The sequence below is a fragment of the Plectropomus leopardus genome, chromosome 14 (assembly GCF_026936395.1).
Source record: "Plectropomus leopardus strain MGB_pleo_1.0 chromosome 14, ASM2693639v1, whole genome shotgun sequence".
Taxonomy (NCBI): domain Eukaryota; kingdom Metazoa; phylum Chordata; class Actinopteri; order Perciformes; family Serranidae; genus Plectropomus; species Plectropomus leopardus.
In genome coordinates this window covers 16,006,241-16,027,213 of record NC_142189.1, presented here as the reverse complement: position 1 = coordinate 16,027,213, position 20,973 = coordinate 16,006,241, and the positions used below count along the sequence as shown (strand labels likewise).

At 37.9% G+C, this 20,973-nt stretch overlaps 1 protein-coding gene across 2 annotated transcripts in view; it reads right to left on the bottom strand.

Moving 5' to 3' along the window:
• Nucleotides 1-20,973, bottom strand: part of LOC121953650 (gamma-aminobutyric acid receptor subunit rho-1) — a 26,160-nt gene that overhangs the window by 2,961 nt on the left and 2,226 nt on the right. For both annotated transcript variants that reach the window (XM_088087059.1, XM_042500838.2), the window contains exons 2-10: nt 17,785-18,409; nt 8,631-8,681; nt 8,393-8,499; nt 7,409-7,476; nt 5,835-6,058; nt 4,598-4,680; nt 3,835-3,975; nt 3,194-3,346; nt 1,567-1,763 (exon numbers count right to left, since the gene is read on the bottom strand). In XM_088087059.1, the coding sequence (XP_087943185.1) occupies nt 1,567-1,763; nt 3,194-3,346; nt 3,835-3,975; nt 4,598-4,680; nt 5,835-6,058; nt 7,409-7,476; nt 8,393-8,499; nt 8,631-8,681; nt 17,785-17,891 (1,131 nt within the window). In that variant the 5' untranslated portion in view covers nt 17,892-18,409. The remainder of the gene's footprint in view (nt 1-1,566; nt 1,764-3,193; nt 3,347-3,834; nt 3,976-4,597; nt 4,681-5,834; nt 6,059-7,408; nt 7,477-8,392; nt 8,500-8,630; nt 8,682-17,784; nt 18,410-20,973) is intronic.

Sequence of the window (20,973 nt, the reverse complement as noted above, 5' to 3'; positions counted from 1 at the left end):
ATAAAATCAGGTCAGCCTTTTTCCAGTGTTGACTTAGAGTGAGCCAATAATGTTTCACTTCATCTCTCGTTTTTCCTGATTTTAATGAGAAGACTTCCTAATCTGCAGGGTGCAAGGAGAATTTTATTAGGTGGCCATCTTTAAGATGAATTTGGGTTTAATTGAATTTTTGATTATTATGTACTTGTATTTGACTTTAAACCCTTAACCACTCGCTGGTCCACCTGTGGGACATTAAACATGTAAGAACTGATCATTTAGACTGTTGTATGTTTGGTCACAGTGGTCATGTTTTAAAAGAATATCCTAAAGAAAAATAAACTCAAGAACAATAATCCAGCTGCAATGCACAGCAGAATATAAAATAAAATCTCCAATATTTTTCAATCTGGACCCTATTACCCCATGGTTTGTGTTAAAATGACAAATAGGAATAAGAGTTTTTGAAATTGGTTTAATATTGAGAGCAACCAGACATGCAGAAATAGAGAAGAGTTGCATGACGCCAGCATGGGAGAGCGCAGCTTCTGTGGTCAGTTGATTATAATGGACATGCTCTGCTGCAGGGTTGCTGCGGCAGACACGTCTCACCCTGTCCATGTCCTGTTTGTTTCAGACGTAAGATCATCTGGCTTCATCTTTTCACTGTTCAATCATCAGCTCTGGTTTGGTTGAACTGAACCATTAATCACCTACTTAGATGTGAAAATATGTTGGTTCTACACACTCTAATATTACTGTTTATTTAAATGGGGTCTGGTGGGTTTTGGGATCTTGTCAAAAATTGTAAATTGGCTGTGCAAAAATGCCCCCAAATGGTTACATTGCAGCCTGTTTTGCAGCTGCCGCCTGGAGCCCTCTCACTCCACATTGGACCAAAATTAATGTTGTTCGCATGAATCACTTAGACACATAGGGTCCAAACAGGGCGCAAGTTGAAAACTACCAAAGTGACCCTTCAAACATAAGGTGTTGGACTGCATCTACGACTATTAGACCTGTAAAGAAAATGTGGTCCTCTGCACAGATCCAAATCTATGTTGTGGGAAGGTTTCAAATCAGGGGAAAACCAGCATCAAACAAGATAAAAATGTTTGTTGCACCGTCCAACTGTCTGAATTAATCATTTATGAAAACATCATAGTATTTGCTTTCTTACTTACAAAACTAAAAAAGAAATAAAAGAAAAAAAAGGAAGAGAAGGTGTTGGTTGATAGTTCATTATTTACACCCTGTATGAAAGGAAATGAGATTTTATCACTCAATGAAAAATAAAGCAGTTTGTTTACCTTGTCTTTTGAATATTTTGGACCAAAATTAAGCTTGGCAAGGTTGCATCTACACTCAGGAGAAACCAGGACATCAATACTTTCAAGCCTCCAAGAGCGGCTATGATTTACAGATTTTTAAGCTCTCTTCTTTAAGAGCAGTGAAGCAGAGAGAGATTATAACAGGGGTTTGGTAATGTTGAAGTGTCCATGTGAATCAATAAAAGATCAACATTTCATAGATTAAACGTGTTTTTAACTGCAGTTGCAGAGAAAAGTCACATGAAATAACACTTACTCTCTCCCTCAGTTTCCTCTCTTTCCTCTCCTGGACAGTGGAGAGGTAGTTGACCGCCGCATACTCTATCACAGAGAGGAAGACAAAGACAAAACTGACCCAGAGGTAAATGTCCACTGCCTTTATGTAGGAGACCCGAGGCATGGAGGCGTTGACCCCAGTGATGATGGTGGACATGGTCAGCACCGTGGTGATGCCTGGAGTAAAACACACAAACAGTTTAGTCACACTGAAGTGCTTATTTACTGACTGACCAGGGCGGGAAGCTCAAACTGAATGCTAAATATCATAGAAAGAGCTGCTCATGAGACGCTAATATTGTTTCATTTGCGCTGCTGTTTTACATTTTCATTTGTGCACGCATTTGTTAATCTGATCAGTATTTTGTCAGTCGCTGTAGAAACGTTCTGTTATTGCTTTCCCAGCTCCACAAGAGGGTCAGAGGTCAGACTCTGACAAAAACACAAACATGATGGACTTACTGAATGACTCTATATATTTCAGCAAACACTTCTTATATTAGTCATTATGGGAGATCGAAAAAAGGTCATGGGAAAAATATGAGGGGTCGTGAAGTGTTTAATAGATAGAGAAAGGAAGCATACCATATTTCTGCAGTAGATTTTTTTCCCTTATTTTTTCTGACCTTTGCTTTATTCTAGTAACATCATGGGTAGAATTGACGTTTTCAGCCCAATAATTAATGTTCAGAAGATACACGCAGGGATGGGAAATCACTCAATAAACTGCTCTGCGCTCACAGACAACCTGAGATAAGGTGCTTCACTTTGACGCTGCTTTATTTTGAAGAAATAGTTCCACATTTTGGGAAATAAGCTTATTCACTGCCTTGCTCATACATGCCTCATGTCTGTTCAGTTAATATGAAGCTAGATCCAGCGTTTTATCGCCAAGAGTTAGGTAACAAGATAGATATTACTTATTGCCAGGAGATGGTTAGCTTAGCTTAGCATCATGAATGGAAACAGGCGAAAACAGCTAGCTGGTGTCTGTCCAGTGGTGAAACATTTAGCATACCAGCACCTTTAAAGCTCATTAATTATCATGTTATATCTTGTTTCATTTTTGCAAAAATGACTTAATGTTGTTTTAAAGATGCACTACAGAGTGCCACAGGAAATGATACATCTTTGTGGTCATCAAACTTATCATCTCCTCCTCCAGAGTGTCAGACACTCGTGGACTTATTTTAACTGACAGTGGCAGCTATAAACCATAAATTATTTCATTATATTTTCAACTGTGCTTTTTACTGCTTCAGTAGAAAACTGTGCAATATGCAATACTGACTTAAAGCCCTTTATATTATTTGTGCAATAATATTAATATAACCATGCAATATTTCAAATGTACAATGTTTTTACCTTACCTATTCTAAGTTTTTTGGGTGAATACTTTTTTTTATTTGTTTTTTTTGAAGATTTTTCTGCATTGGGTACTTTTACTTTTCATACTTTAAGTACATTTTCCTGATTTTACTTCTATTACTTTAACTTAACCATTTTCAATGCAGGACTTTTACTTGTAACAGGGTAATTCCACAGGGTGATATTAGTACTATTACATTAGTAAAGGATCTGATTACTTCTTCCACCACTAATCCTACCTAGTGGCACCCTGGCGGGGACGGCCCTGCGGTCAATCCAGAAGGACACCCAGGACAGCATGACCATCAGAGTAGCAGGAAAGTAGGTCTGCAGCAGGAAGAAGAAGATGTGGCGCCTCAGGGTGAAGTGGATGTACAGGCGATTGTACCAGCCTGGGAAGAAGAAACATCACCATTACGTCGTCATGTGTTAGCTGCCGATACACCGTGCAAACACTCGGAGCAGAGGTTCCCCAGCTACTGTGGCGAGCAGAGATAGGACGCAAAATCCTTTTTGTGCTTCAGGTTGCTCTTGAGAACTAGAAAGTGACATGTGGTTGGAAGAAGGCTGCAGGGCTGTCACAGTGGCTGTCACAGTGGCTTTCCAGCAGTGCACAAGTGGTTGGCAGTAGTTTGATTCATTTCGTTTCACTGTGGGGATTAAATATTAGTACATTCATCTTGGCGTGACATTCAAAGGACATGTAAGGAAAAACTCGACCCTTTAGTTGGAAAAGGCTTATAAAGTAATATGAGAGTCATTGAAGTTGTAATTCAATTGTGTTCTACTTTTTACATGCATGATGCACACATTTGCGCCATTTGCATAATCAGTGCAGTTTACTGTATGTATTACAAGTGCTCGTTGTGTTGTGGATTACCTGTGCTGCTGTAGAAAGCCAGCTTGGTGGTGGTGTGAAATTTCTGTATGAGGAACTGGGACAGAGATATTCTGTCGTCCGTGTTCAGGGACTCGTTGCCTTTCTTCCAGTAAAGCATCAGGTCGTCATCTGTGTACGCATCTGGAGGGGAAAGAGGGAGAAGAGAGCACATCTGTAACAAACCAATTCAGGAGAGATTTAGTACACACAATGCTGGATGTTAATTTGAACAAAATATGTGATAAAGAGGATTTAACATGACGAGACTGCAATTGTAAAGCACCACTATCTGCCCGCAGAGACTGCAATGTTTCTGATTTACTAATTCTTGGAAATACACTAGAGTAAGAGCTGACGGGGTGATGCTAGAGGAGAGTCTTGGCATGATATATCCGAGTTTTCATGAGCTATCTGCTGAGTGAATCTGACACTTTGGCCTGAGGAGAGCTCAAGAGGACAGCTTATATAGTATATGAAATGTAAAAGAAAAAGAGGCGTGAGTGTGCACAGAAAACGTGAGTATTTCTTGTAAATTAGTGAAACATGTTGATGGCGCCGATGGAGAGGTTAAAATCTAAACTCTGGGAACCATAAATATGAAAGCATATTTTATGGAAATTCATGTTTTAGATATTGAAATGGCCATTAAGAGGAAACCCTGACCTGATGATGGTGCCACCGGACGAATCAGCATGTTAGGAGTGAAAATAAGGCATTTGTCTTGCTGATTTATCTGTTAATACTTTTTTATAGATTCACTCACAGCTCTCGATCTCCAGCGAGCAGGTTTGGGTATCCAGAGGGAAGCGGCTGAGGTCCATGTTGCACATGGCAGTGACGGTGACTCTGCAGGGAAAACATACACTATGATTCAACTTCCTCCAATAACCGCTAAAGTAAAAGATAAATTTACAAATTTTTGTGCATAGGGTGATATTTTAAATGACCAAAATAAAAAAATAGAAGGTAGTTCACCCAAAAAAATCAAAAACACATATTTTTCCTCTTATCTGTACTGCTATACATACAGCATCAGTCTAGATTGTTTTTTTTTGTGAGATGCAGAGTGTTGGAGATATTGGCCGCAGAGACGTCTTCCTTCTCCTGAATACAATGGAAATAGATGGCGCTTGGCTTGTTCAGCAGAATGAAAATAGTTCTTACATGAAACTGCTCACATCAAGGTCTGTGGATTATCTTGAGTAACTGGGTCATGATTTCTGGAAAGAGACATTGCCACTGAGTGTTTCAAATATATATATATTTTTGGTGCTTTAAACACCACAAGTCAAATGCCATCTAGTTCCTTTATATTCAAATGAAAGGAAGGAAGACGTATCTCCAACACTCTGCAACCCACATCAAAACGATCCGACTGATAAACAGCACTGCAGATAAGACAAAAACATGTTCTTGATTTTGGAGTTATCTGTCATTTAAAATGTTTTTTTCTTCTAGTTTTTTCCTGTTGTATTCACCTCCTACAGTGTTGTTTCCCCTCTTCTCCTCCTTTACCCCAGTTTCACATCAAATGGCCTAATTCCACATTTTCCAACTGCCTGATTAAATAAAAGTTACTCCCTGTAGTGAATTGACCAAAGTCACAGGCAGTTTGCACGCTCCTGTCATTATTTAAAATGTTCTCATTTGTCCACTACACTGATTACAAATTAGGAAATGACACAGAAATTTTGTTCCATAAATTGCATCTCCTGCTGTGAAAATCATCAGCGCAAATCAGTGATGACTTTTAGCATTTCTAAGAGCTGCTACGTCATTTCTTTATGTTGCGTGTTTTGGTGTTGTTTTTGAGTATGTAGTATTGCTTTTTGCTTTTTTTCCCTCTCTTTTAATGTGCTCGTTGTAAAAAGCTTTTTTATTGTGATGTTTTTTTTGTCTTTTTTTACAGTACTGGAAAACAGATTCTTCCTCTGACAACGGTCTTCCTTTTCAGTGATGAATCACCAATGTTTTCAGTACTATGAAATGTATGTGTTTACCTGAGACTGTAGAGGACGTTGCCATCGGGGTAAACCCTCAGCATGACGTTATCGGTTGTGGTGTCGTGGATAAAAGAGCGCTTGGAATGGACAAAGAACATGTCAGGGACCCATATCTTCTTCACCAGGCGACTGTCAAAGGTCATGCTCTGGTTGTTGGTGCTGGGGAACGACAGCCGCTCATCCTTCCAGTAGTGACGCAGGTATAGTGTCATGGTAAAGTCCTGCAGGCAGACAAGAAACTGATACTCAAATGCTTTACTGAAGTAAATGTACCAATGCAACAAATGCAGCAAAAAGTTCTGCATTCAAAATCTTACTGGAATTAAAGTACAGTACTATCAGCTAAATAAACTTAAAGTATCAAAGTAAAAGCAGTGGCTGTGCAGTAAATCAGCCCCTGTTTCTGATATATTATTGTGTATGACACTATTAGACTGTTAACACTGATGCAACAATGTGCAAGCAGCATTTTACTGCTGCAGCTGCTGGAGGTGGAGATACTGTATCTACTCATACACAGATAGGCTGTTTAGGTTCCTAAATTAGAGGTCAAGCCCATAAAAAGGGTCTCAAGATAAACCTGTATAGTCGTGAGATGATTAATGGAAAGAAGAAGAAAAAAACAACAGTTCTGACACACACGTTGATGTTTCTATTTTAGAGGAAACTTTAATCTTTATCTGTTTTGTGAAATATGAGATAATTTGAAAGTTAGGATGTTTGATGGTCATAAATGAAGAGTTAATTTGCATAAACAGATCAGATCCATTGTTAAAATAAATAAACTACTGGTTTGTTTGATATTCCTTTGACAGCACAGTAAAAAAAAACATGATTTATTATTTTAAAACTTTTAGATATCTTATCGAAACAACCAATATTAGCTTGACTGATACCCCTTGGCTGCACACACACAAAAATATGATTTTGAAAAACTCACCAAAAGCAAAGTCCTGCACAGCCCAGTTTTGTAAACTTACTAAACTCAGCACCTGAACCCACCTGTTACCTGTAATTATCAGCTTCACCTCGTTGTTAATGTACTGCAAAGTGACACAAAGTTATCCCATTCTGTGGTAATCATCTTTTCACAAATCCAAACTAACTGCTATCAGCTGCATCTTCAGCTCCACAATACTGTTTTATCTAACGTGTATATTTTTTCAGTCTACCACATGATATAGTTGTTGGATCAGGCAGAATATGCTAAACGTCCACACAGGCACCTGCTTATTCTAGTTCTCACCTACTGTCGGCCTACATTTAGTTTATTATCAGCATCGTACCCTTGAGGGTAAAGATAAGTCACCATTGACAGGCGACCACATGAAATGCACTGTTACCTTAAATCAAATACAAATATATCTTAATATAAAAATAAAATTACAGATTTCTCTAGTTGAAAACATTTGGGATAATGAATACACAACTCAACAAATTATAACATAGGTCTAGCTGTTTTTAGAAATTTTGATGCTGTAGTTAAAGCATATATTTCCACCATTAGTGTTTGATCTTATAACCTGTAGGGCCTCATTTTTAAGTATATCAACAGCACATTTCATACGTACCATATCCACTTCGGAGATGGTGTCTAGACTTTCCACCTGAACGTCCACGCCAACCGGAATCGGAGGACCTGAAAAAAAAGGATGGACTCATGTCAGAAATGCACGACAAATGCAGAAATGTTACATTTTTGTACAGAAGCTTGTTGATTGCTGGCTGATTTTGGATGACACAGTAGGTAAAACAGTCAAGGTCACCATAACAGAGACTGTCTGAACCTTTTGTTTTGGAAATCACATTCCCAAAAAGGACAATGAATCACACAAAAATAGAACAACTGTTTGCGCCTCAACTGCGTCGGTCTGGCTGGAATTCTACTTTTGACCTATTTCAGCCTTTCTACTCTGCATCATCATCCTCCAATTGTAGTACACAAATACAATTAGGTCACAATAATGGATCAAAGTTGATGCAGGGGTGGATGAAATCCGGCTCTGTTTTCCACTTGCAGCTGAGACACACTTGATGTTTGAAATCAGCAGCAAAAGGGTTTGATGAGGGTCACTTGATGTGTTTTCAGCAGCAGATTGTCGTGTGATTAAAAGTAGTCGTGGTTTGAAAAAACAGCACATGTCTCTCTATTCAAAGCCCCGTGGCTGTTTTTTTTGTTAAATACAGCTCTCGTGTGTGGTTTTTTTTTTGCCTTTAAAGACAGCTGAAGGGATTAAAAATATATATTTCATTGCTATCTTGTTGTAAAAAGAAGCCAGTGTGCCTTTCTGACATCAAATCCCTCTAATGTACAGCGACGAAGCAAAAGGCGTGTATTAACATTTTTGTGATTTAAAGGACTGAGCTGCAACTGGAAACTGTCGCAGTGTGCAGGGACGGTCGTTAAGATCTCCAAGAGCTTAATGCTTACAGGACTGTTTGTCCCAAACCCATGTCCTCTGCACAGATCTTATCCAGCTGGCCCAACATGTCTGAGAATATATAATATATCACATATATAACACTTTCGTTTTAAGTAACATTCATTTTCTGACCTCCAAATGCTGGCCTCATGGTGAAATCATGGTCGTCTATTCTCAGGAGCTGCTCCGATTTTGTCATCAGAGATTTTGTCATGTCTGGACTTCGTTTGTAAATTGGGCTGTGAAACAAAACAAGAACAACATAGTCACAATGAGCCTTCAAGGATACATTGTACATTCTTTTAAATGTCAAAATGTTGATACTAATATTACTGCAATAATGTTTTAAATAAATATTCAGAAAACACACCTTCCAGATTTGTGGCCTCCACCTCCATCCATTCTGGTCTCTCTTCGCGACCTGATATGTGATAAATAAATAAATAAATAAGAACATCTGTCACATATAGCAGCAGAAAAACATTATGTTAAGTAGTTGAGATTTATGATTTTATAGTCAAATTGAGTTGTCTTTTTAGTGTTCTTTTCGCAGCATTTCATTTTCAGTTATAATATACAGTATGTAGAGCTGTAACAATGACTGGATGAAATTAATTGAGAATCAAATGATACTTTTAGTCATTTCTTCAGCAAAAAAAAAGCTAAATATTTGCTGGTTCCAGCTTCTCAAATGATGGGATTTGATGCTTTTGTTTGTCATATGTGATAGTAAGTATCAAAGTATCAAAACAGACTTCTTAAATATGTCACCTTGGACTTTGCGAAATTATGATGATACTTTTCAGTGTATTCAGACATTTATTGACAAACAATTAATCAAGTAATCAAGAAAACAATCGGCAGATTTGTCGAAAATAACCTTTAATTGCAGCCCAAAATATGATATTTTTACTCCACCTAAAACGACCAATATTTTATCTGTCTAGTCGATCAACTGAAAAATCCTCATTAATCATTCTGATCATTACATGTTTAAGTAATTTCAATTTTTTTTGCAAAATGCCAAACATTTACTGTCGCCAGCTTCTCAAACAAGCAGATGTGATGATTTTCTAAGTCATATTTGATGGTTAACTGAATAAGCAGTTTAAATATTTGACCCTCATCTCTGAAATTATACTACTTAGCATTCACAATTTTCTACTACGACTTTTTTACTAACCCTGGGGGTCCTCAGAGTTACTGCAGGGTCAAGTCAAGTCAATTTTATTTATAAAGCCCATTATCACAAAACATGGTTTGCCTCAGAGGACTTTACAGCGTACAACATCCCTCTGTTTTTAGACCCTCACATCCCTAAAAAGAACCCCTGTAACGGGGAATAAATGGAAGAAACCTCAGGAGGAGCAACTGGGGATGATGAGGGATCCCTCTTCCAGGGTGGACAGACGTGCAATAGATGTCATAAATAACAGCTGAATTACAATAATGACAAAAAGGAAAGAGAAAGAGAGAGAGGGAGATGCACAGCAATAATGGTAACAAACGCGTGTCATATTACAATAACGATAGGTGTAAAATTACTAAATGCACTCTGTGATGTTATGTGCAAATATTGTGTGTGTTGATAAAAGTCTAATGCGTATATTGTTAGTGGAGGCATGACTCATAATAATGGCAGTAGAAGATCGCGTCAAGCAGGATCACGGCATCGGTGGCAAATTATTGTTAAGTAATAATATCTAAGTTTTAATTAAAGCCCCCCCCCCCCGTTGAATAACTGCAGATACACATTAACATGAATGCTGCATATTACTATCAAAGATAAATCTGCCTATTCATAAAAAAAAGGAAAAAAAACCCAAACATTTAATTTAAAGTGTTGTAATTATTGGCACTACAGGCGAGCGCAAACAAGAGAAAATACGATACAAAACTCAGTTGTATACAATATATGCAGTAATCCCTTTGAGTTTAAAGTTTAAATCACAGAAGGTATAATAATCAACAATTCAAGCATTAACTGCAGCTTTAATTTTGAAAGACATGATGTCATTTTCAAGGCTACATGGTTTAAGAGTAGGGACAATAATTTCGTCTTTTTTTGTATTGTTTTGATGCCTCTCACTTGCTAAGAAGATGTAGTACATCCAGTTACATCACACACATTTTATCCACAAATCGCACAAAGGGCAAAAGAGCATTTCCTCATCACATCCGATTTAGAGGAAGCAAGCTCTTCTCTGGTGTCACTTTTCAAGAGAGCTACGTCTGTGTACTTGTCTTTCAGGCAGCCGTTTCAGGCCACGAACAGAGAGAGCATGAGAAAAAAAAAAGATTTCCAAAAACCCTAAAATGGATTATTAGAGTAGAGCATGCTGTGACAGACAGGGACAAATCCCCGTGACAACCATAGACATGCATTTAGGAAATACCACAGAGGACAAGAGAGAGAGAGAGAGAGTGGGCGAAAGAGGAAGAGACTGAAACATAAAAAACACAAGAGCAAAATGAAACAGTAAGAAGGGTTTCTCTGGCTAGCTGCAGAGCTGTGATGGGCAATGGGTGCTACTTGTCTGCGTCCATCCAGCAGCTGGTTCCTAATCCTCTTGGCAGAAATGCCTCTCCAATCCCCCTCTCTGCCTGCCTACGCCACACAGCAGACCGCCTGTCTACACACTGTTTCTGCTCTGCAGCCACAGACCTGCATGTGTGCATCGCTGCAGGGGCTGCAGAGGGGTTAATGGGCCGGATTCCTGCAGAGGTCATGCTGGACGCATTCATGTATGCAGAGAGCGGCCAGTGAATTTGAGAAAAAGGCAATTAAAGTGTACAGGCTGACTGGGCAAACTGCATTAATGTTGCATAAATAGGGTGTAATGTTTAAATTTTGTGTATTTTTAGACCATCATTGACTTATAGACAGTGGTGGACTGTAACGCTACCCAAGTACTGTACTTAAAAAAAATTCTGAGGTACTTTATTTGTGTGTTACAATTCTAACTTTATACTTTTTACTCCACTACATTCATTTGCTGAGTTACTTTGCATATTCAGATTATTGATACAGAATATAGATCAACAAATAATGATGTATTATTATGGCTTGACGTCCCTGGCATTGACATTGACATTAAAAATGACATTAAAAAAATAAAATATTATCCCCACCTATACCAGCTACAACAATAGCGACACTTGAATTCATCATTAATTCTAATCTTGTGATAAAAATTCTGAAAAGTGCCTTTCTGCATAATGAGCACCTCTCCTTTTGACACTTCAAGTATGTTTTGATCCTAATACTTTTACTTAGGTACTTTTACTTAAGGTACCTCATTTTGAGGGCAGGACTTTTACTTGTAACAGAGTATTTTTACATTGTGACATACAGTATATGCAGTGTTGACATGTAATTAAATCAACAAATAAATGTAATAATAACGTGCAGAAATGCTTGTTGCCTGTTTCCAGACATTTTTCAGATTTATTGCCCTATTTAAGAAATAATCTTAGAAAAGTAATCAAAAAGTAATCAAATGTAAGAAGTTTCATTACTTTAATAAATCATGAAACAGTTAAATTAGTTGTTACATGTTTGAAAGGGTGACTAGTAATCTGTAACCTATTACATTTTAGTAGTAACCTTCCCAACACTGAGAATGTGAAAATACATCACACAGTGTCGGCTGGTTAGAAGGATGTTTCACGACGCTCCTGAGCTTGTGGTTACAACATGAAGAAGTCCCTTAACAATGCTTGGCGTTCAAGTGGTTAAGCTGTGAGAACACTGCTAGGCAACAGCAACATGGATGCAACTGCCCATTTATAAAAGCAGCCATGGCTAATATTTGCCAAGGTAGCGAACAGGTACCATAATGGGAAGGAAAAAAAACACAAAGGCATAATGACAGAGGAAAGAGATGAGGCTGTTAGGAATATCAACATTTTCCTCAAACATATAAAAATAAGAAGAAAAACTCTATATGACTAAAATTAGTCATCCACCGAAAAATGAACTTCCATGGCCTCAGACGTTTCTGAAAACGTCAAACACATCACACATTATGAACTCGTTGCTTTAAAAAAAAAAAACTCCACCTTTAAGAATGTAAATACCACTAAAGGGTGGTTGGGGGTTTATATGGACTCTTCTCAAAAACACAGTAAACACGACCTGTTTTTGGCACCATCAGTCCAGAAATGAGAGATTAACTGATCTGAAGTACAGCGTTTTACCTCGCGTTCAATGTAAACAACCACTCCCATGGTGGCACTGACTGGCTTTGTTATGGCAAACCTGCCTGAATATCAGGTTTGAGTGCAGCACCATATCTTTGCCTCAGGTAATAATCCAACGAACCACTGTCATAATGTTCATGTTTACATCTCTGCTTAAAGTTTACAGTGTGCAGGTATGTGAGTGGAGGTGGTGCATATGAACACATGTCATAGTTTGTTCAAACACCGCTGCCTGACCTGCATAGTAGCCAAAGGTAACAGAGTGCGTTCCTGCACAAGGCGGTGCCCCCATTCCAAAAAAACACATGACGTCAGCTTCACAGTTTCTATTGTTGCCTCTTTGTAAGATCTGAGTAGTCTACTTCTTCCACCACTGCATATGGATTTTCAAAAAAATTATATTTAGGTTAAAAAAAAACACAATATCAACCAAACAAGTGACCATTTGACCTCAACTCAACACATCTGAAGGTGCAGTGTGTAAGATTTAGTGGCATCTAGTGGTGAGGTTGCACAACTGAAATTTCTCCCGTGTGCCGAGAGTGTAGGAGAACTACGTTGGCCAACACGAAAACACATCTAGAGCCAGTGTTCGGTTCGCAGAAGTCTGTTCTGGGCTACTGTAGAAAACTGCATGGTGGACTCTGGAAGATGATCTGCTCCGAGGTGGATATAAACGGGTCATTCTAAGGTAATAAAAAAACAATGATTCTTATTTTCAGGTGATTATAAACCAATGAAAACATAGTCATTAATATTATATTCCATTTCTGTCACTAGATGCCCCTAAATCCTCCACACTGGGCCTTTAAATTGTGATTTCAGAGTCAAAAGTTGAAATGACTCATACTCTGCTGAGCTAAGCTTGTTCAACACATTCCCGTTAAACATCACTGCTTGGTCATTGGACTTTGACACATACGTATGATGCTTTATATGTCTCCTCTAGCGTCAACATGTCAATTAATGCCTGTTAGATGCACTGTTGCTGCGTAAAGGTGCAGCGTCAATTTGAAACCAGCAAAATCACTGACGCAGCAGCCTGGTATTCCACGAGTAGGGAGTGAAAATGCGCTCGCTTGTTAATGATATCAGGATAATTTAGATTTTTTTATTACACACTAAATAACCAAGATTTTAATTCATGACATTTACTTTTGATATTTTTTAACTACAGGTGAGGGCAAGGGCGTCAGAAATTTTTTTTTGCTTGATACACTTAATTTCCTTTTTTTTTGGCAATTTTATTAATCAATTTGTGCCCTTTCTACATTAATTTATAGTGTAAATGTCTAATTTTGTCAAAGTTTAAGTCCTCTTCTAAAGTTCTAAATATCGAGGGGGATGTGTCCCCTGCATCCACCTCAAAATCTACGTTTGTGGGTGGAGTTAACTGCACATTCAACATTTATTTATTTGTGGTATAAAAAAGTACGGCAAAATAACAGGGTTCTTACAGCTTAAGGCACATTACATTTAAGACTTTTTTTTAATGCCACTTGGAATGAAATTGAAGACCAGTTTTACAAAAACCAATAATTGACAATCAATCGATTAGGGACAACTTTCTCTAAATACTTACTGTAAAATAAAACATGACTGGATATTTTCTTATGAGGAGAATTTGGCATATTTTATATATTTACAACAACAACAACAATAATAATAATGAAAGGTGTTACTCATTACTTTTTGATTTTACAATGTAACATCAGAAAAAAAGAAATCTTAAAATCTTTCCGTTGTCTGAGCATTTTTAAGATGCTTAAAAGACATTTTCATACCAATAAATGTCTTATTTTTGGATTAATTAATTCAATGCTTTTTAAGACTTTTTAGGGGCCCGTTGGTACCCTGAATAAACATCTGGTTTTAAATTTTCGACTGAATATGCAGCTTGCTCGTTACAGCAACATGCACCCATGATGCTGAGGGGTGACGTCTCTAAATAATGAGCAACTTTACTGCTTGTATGCTTTAGATGTTTATATGGAGGCGTGAAAAAGCAAAAGTAAGAGGGAAATCAAAAAAAAAAAGAAGCAGCACTTATTTTTTTTCCTATATGAAAATGTGATTTTCTGTCCCAATAATCATGGAGCGACCACTCCGAATTATCTCCCAAACCTCATGAGGGTTTTCTCCTCAGATGTTTTCTTGTGTGGGACTCTGCTGTCCTACACTTATCCCCCTCTCTGCTTCCCTCCTCAAGGCAGCGAGTGAAAAGAAAATGTAAGTAATACAGTGAAAACTCCCACAACACACGCCAGCAGCATCCAGCCGCTTTCCCAATTTCACAGTCAAGGAGAGGAGGAGTGGAGTGATGAGAAACAGGGGGAAGAAAGGTTCAACTTCTGCAGGAGTATATGATTTTTTTTTTCCCCTGCTGGAAGAGGAATGAGAGATTTACATTTGATTTGTATTCTCAGACTGCGCGTGTCAGCAGAGAGAGGACACGATGTGCGAGGACTTTTAACTAGTTGGGGAGAAAAAAAAAACTGATTGATAACGAGGCGACACTGGTGTTTAGAAATTACAACGCAGCTTTGAGCCACTTGTGCTTTCCGTCTTTTGAAGATTCTCCACAGATGATTATGATTGTGCTCCTCTTATACAATCGCCGTAATCACCCCAGGGCTGAGATGATCACGTTAAATGTCTGTAATTTCACGGAGGATTGTTTAGATTTAAAAGGAACTGTTTAACACATATTCAGTAAGATCAGATTTGCCCTGTCACGCGCTCTGACAGTTTGTCATAACGTACATGAGAACTGGCAGGTGCGTCGTGTCAAACACATTTATTTCACTCAAACAGATGAGAACGTTGATGGCTGATTGCTGTTTGACGTCTCCTCTGATCTAGAAATAACAGCAGTTACAGCATGAAAAGTGAGACTGTATCTAAAGGCAGGGGGATTATATGATTTGACAGGGTTTGTTGAATATATTAAGTGGATGCAAATAAATCAACGCTGATAGCACTGTGAGGCACACGCTGCTGTAGTTTGCCTGCTTGGGAAAATCTTATCATCTTCACCACAGATTAATGCAAAGACAGTTTCTCACTTGAGGACCTCAGGAAACAGTCAAGCTTCTTGCTAAAATTTCGGCTAGAGAATAGTTGACTTTGTAAATATAATGCTGGAAAAAGGGTAGGGGTTGGGGGAAAATATATATATAAGCAATATATATATAAGCATGGATACAGGTTTTTTATTATTATGCAAATTATTCATATTGCAAATACAAAATTTCGTTAGCCCATTTAGAGGGTAAAATCCCTTGGTTTTTTGTCTACTATATACTTTTTGCTGCAATAAAATGGTTAAAGTGAAAAACGTTATGTTTTTTAAAACTTCATCTTATTAGATGAAACTGATTTTGATGCTTTTTTCCTTTAAGGGACATAATTTAAGTCAAATAATCTATAAAATATGTTATTGCAATGCTCAGCATATCGCAAAACAGTTCAAATTGCAATAATATTGTATTGAGACTAACGTATCGTGATAATATCGTATCTGGATGAGATTTGCTTCTTCCCAGTGTTTTTTGTAACACTAAATTGAATGTATTTTGGTTTTGTATTGTTGGTTGGACAGAAAAAGACATTTAAAGATATTAACTTTGGTCCTGGCAAATTATAAAAGACATTTTCCGCATTTTCTTTTTACATTCATACAAACAAAACAAAAATTCAGTGCATTCACTGAAAATGAAAATAATCATTAGTTGCAGCCCCTTGTGAGTCATTTCTCCGCTCACAGCTCTCGACAGGTGTTCAAAGCCATCTGAGGGTGTAATTTAAATTCATTCAGACAATTTTTGCAGTGCATGTAAACATTCATCTTTTTAAATACCTTACAGCTGTTTTTTATGCTTCAAAAATGTGCTCCAAATGTAACTGACTCACTGAAATAATGATCACATTTGCATTTCAAATGTACGTCAAAGACTTCCACTGCAAGTGTGTCAGGCTGCACCACCCTGTACTGCTCACTGCACTTAAAAGCAGTGATAAAACATCTAATATCCTTATTAGGGCTTAAACGATTAGTCAGCTGACAGAAAATTGGGACTAGTTTGACAGTTTTTAGTAATCTTTTAGCAAAATTGGGGATAAAAGTCTTCTTATTCTTTCTGTTTTATATGTTAGTAAACTGAATATTGTTGGGTTTTGGATAAGACATTGTAAGCTGTTACTATTGGCTCTGGGAAGGACATGTTTTTTGGTCTCACATTTTATAAACCAAATGATTAGTCAAGGAAATAATCAGGATATCAATCACTTGTGAAAATAATTGTAACTTGCAGCCCTACTTTGTTCACAGCAGTATTGAATATTATAATATTAAAATGATTATTTATGACAGTTTTGCTATGTATTTAAGCATTCTGCTTTTTAAATACCAATTTATACATTAAGAATTCATTCCATAAGGTGTTTCAATTCTTCAGTAGCTTCAAATTTAACTGAATCATTAAAATTATGATGCATGAACAGCATGAAGTTATCAGTATTTCTAACGTGCGTCAAAAAGACTAAGATGCTAACAGCTTGTTTTGGAGTGTAAATGTGACATTTCTTTCCCCACAGATTTGTCCCCCCCCAACCACACAAACACACACACACACACACACACACACACACACACACACACACACACACACACACACACACACACACACACACACACTGCTTCGTGCACTTAGCAGCGATAAAACTTCTAACAGTCAAATAAACAAATACAATCTGTTCCATTAAAAGCCCGTCCAATATTGAAGCCAAACCAATCAATAACTTAGTGAGGTAGAATTGAGGATGCTTTAACGATTTCCACATGTAGTGCAGTCCCCGACAAAAACGTCTAATCCACTGGATGCATTAACAAGGCAGCAATTAGCCTAAATAATCACCTGGAAATGACATTGGCTACAACTGCTGGCAGCGGGGGAAACAGTCATTAACTGGCCCGCAGCAGTTGTGGGGCAAGAGAACACAGCATTCACTCGTCGTGCATAAATAGATGTGGGGATTTAGGTCTCCCTCTCTCACTCCCTCTCTGTCTCTCTCTTTGCTCTCCAATCTGCTGTCTGAATAAATGTGTTTTCAGAGGGGGAGGGAGCGGCACAGGTGACACAGGAAACACCGGACAACATCGTGTAAACCTCAAAAAACATCTATAAGAACATAAGAGAGCCCCGATGGGAAAAAAGTACTTTGAAATGTGCATTTAAAGCTTAAATTAAAACTGTCCAAGTGAGACAATAAAAAAACAAGCATTTCCAGTGTTTGCCTTAATTCATTTGTGGCAACTTTACCTGCTCTGTTTGTAGGTCTCCAGCTTGTGACCCCTCGACTGGGCTATCCTCCCGGCTGCACCCGCGAGCCAGACACAGAAGAGCACAAGAACAGCGTCCACCTGCATGGTTCACATTCCCCAGAGGACGGACCTCTCCTGTCAGTCAGAATCTTCTCCCCTCAAGGGTTCTGAGCACTCTGCCTTGCTGAGACATTCCCGTCTCCACCGCCGGAGCCGATAAGGGGAAGGAAAAACAGCAACAGCAGCAGCAGCTACACTGAGCTATTCTACGGCCTGAGTGGAAAACATCCTACGGTGCTTAATCTCCACAGTGGGAAAAGCAATTTTGACTAAACCCATAAATCCTTGAGCGTCAGATGGTACAGATTTGATCCCTCCAGCGGCGGATGTGCCTGCCTCTCTGTGCTCTGCTGTGCTCAGATATCCTGCACTCTGATGTGCTCTACTCCACTTTGCACCGCCCAGAAACACCAATTCTCACAATGATGCGGCACGCTCATTTGTAAGGTCAACGGTTTAGAGATGCAGACTCACAGAGGCTGAGAGGGAGCTCTGTGTCTGATGTGAAAGGCTGCTCTGCTCCTTCTGATGCGGGAGTCTCGTGTCTGGCATGTCAAAAATCTCTGCAAAGAAATGAAAAATATGCATTAATGCCTGTCGAAACTGGATGCTGAATTTAGGGTTTTATTATTGCAGCGTTTTTGTTTTTTTTTTTCTTTTACACCCCCTGGAGAATAATTTGCACAACTGTACACTTTAAAAACACATACTTTAATCAAAGACATATTTTAATTATTTTTTTATATTCTACTGCAAACTTTCTTATTTTTATTTTATATTATGTCTTTATTCTTTTGCACTGTGTTTATTATTATGCACCAAATTCCTTATGTGTGCAAACCTACTTGGAAATAAATCATTTCTGATTCATATTTTCTTCTGTCGACTGTGTTTTCTCAGGGGACTCAGATCTGGGAATATTTTTGGAAGCTCCAAAAAATGATAACACAGGTTGAAGTGTCTATAAATCCAGCAGAAATAAGGCCAAGCTTTTATAGACAGGAGACCTAGAAATCTACTAAATTTAGAGGACATATAATATGGGATATTAAGCCAATAAAGCAGCTAAACTTTAATGTTCCATTATTTTTCAACAATGATTTGGTCCTCTGTTTTGCCAGATTAAAATTACAGACTACATACACTTGCTCCCAGCAGAGTCTGATCATCTCAGCCCTCAACACTCTGCTTGAAAAAAAACAAAATAATGATTGTAATTTTCAGTTCAGCAACTCACTGGAGGCTGCACCACTATTTGTCTGTCAAGGCGTGCTGTCTGTCTGAATAAGCCAATCAAAAGATGTCTCAGCGCCCACGTCACCAGCCATGCGTCCCCCTTTTTTTTAGCAGACTGAACAGTTGGATTATAAGATCATGAATTTGGGTTAGCTCCATGGACGTCAATCTGAAAATTGGTGTAAGTAATGTTAGGTGTTGTTTGTGTTTCAGATTTGTGGATCCGTCTTTACAGTAGTCGTGCTGACAGAGCAAATCTAACAGCAAACACAGGCACAAACCAACACAGACAACAAATAACCAGGTGAATGTCCTTTTTCAGACAATAGCATTTATGATTTCAACATTCATCTTTTAGTTACTGCACTGAATCACAGCGGTGTTTAAACACATTTAAAGATTCAGCCCACATTAGAGCCTGCTAGAGACAGGCTGAAATAGAGCGAGAAATAAAAAGAAAAGTTCTCCTGCGTATCATAAGTGTGTCACACAACAGAAATTCTGACAGACAAAATAGTTAACAAACTACATCACATGATCATCTGTTTGTTTTTCTGGGTCACAGACAGGTGAGTCTTTGGTTCTTGTGACCACAGCCAGCTTTGATGTAGCAGCACCGCTTTAAAGGGAGAGTGTGAAAAAGGATGTTGCAATCACTAGTTGGCAGCCAAAAAACAGATTATTAGGCGCGTCGCAGTTACTCTTTGGCCGATATCAACAGCTGAGGGTGAAAAAAACGGACAACTACACATCAGTTGATACTTATTTTTTAACACAGACATGTAACAAACTGAAAAATCTGCAAACTGCACCTATTGATAATAAAATAATTGAATGCAAAATATTATTTACTTCTTATAAGCATTTGCATTATCTAATAAAAAATAACACTTGATTTCTTCAGAGGACACAGAGTGCAGATGTTTCCATGTTTTGAATTTTGAGCACTTGTGCCTGAAATTTCACAGAGGAAAAAGAGAGTGGAGTGCAACAGGCTTTCACTATCTTTACAATCATTCACATAAACATAGATTTTTGAAGAGGATCCCTTAAAGGTCCAGTGTGGCCTAATATAATATTCATAACTATGTTTTCATTAGTTTATAATAAGCTGAAAACAAGAATCATTCTGTTTTTATTACGTGAATGTGAAATTATGTGAAATTTGCATCAGAGCCTGGCGCACTTCCTGAGGCTTTGTCCTCTTCCACAGAGTCTGCCATGCTGTTTCTAAAGTAGCCCAAAACAAACAAATAAATAGGGCCATTAGGATTTTCATGATTTTGCGTAGGCCATCATAGTCACGTGCTTGGCACATAAATACAACACAACACAGTTGTGACTAAGATGTACACTGAGTGTGACACCACACAAAACTAAATGTGTCAGTACTCCCCAGCGGACAAACTGGACAATGCTGTTAAAACTAAGATCAGTCAATAATATTGCCAAAGACCATGTATCAGTCAGTTTTGACTCCTTACTCTGTCATTATTACAAGATATAAATATTTTTTCCCATTAATTCAAACTCTTTGAGTTTTTGTTTTGTTTTCTTCCCCAGAAAATAAATGGCCTCCTAGTTAGGCTATTAACCTTCAGTAATTTCCAGCTTAAGGCAAATTAAATGTAATGCTTTTAAAGACTTTTTAATGCCACTCAGGATGAAATTTAAGACAAATTTTAAACCTAAACTAAAAAAAAGAAAAATCATGACAATTTTGACAGTTAAGAACAATTTTGCCCAAATATTTATTGTAACATAAAATATTACATTCTTGTCGAGTAAAAAAAAAAAAAAAAAAAAAAAAATCTTGTTACAATGGGAAATACCTTGAATTTATTAATGATTTTTATTACTGATTCCGTATGCCTTACTCTATATGTGCGAT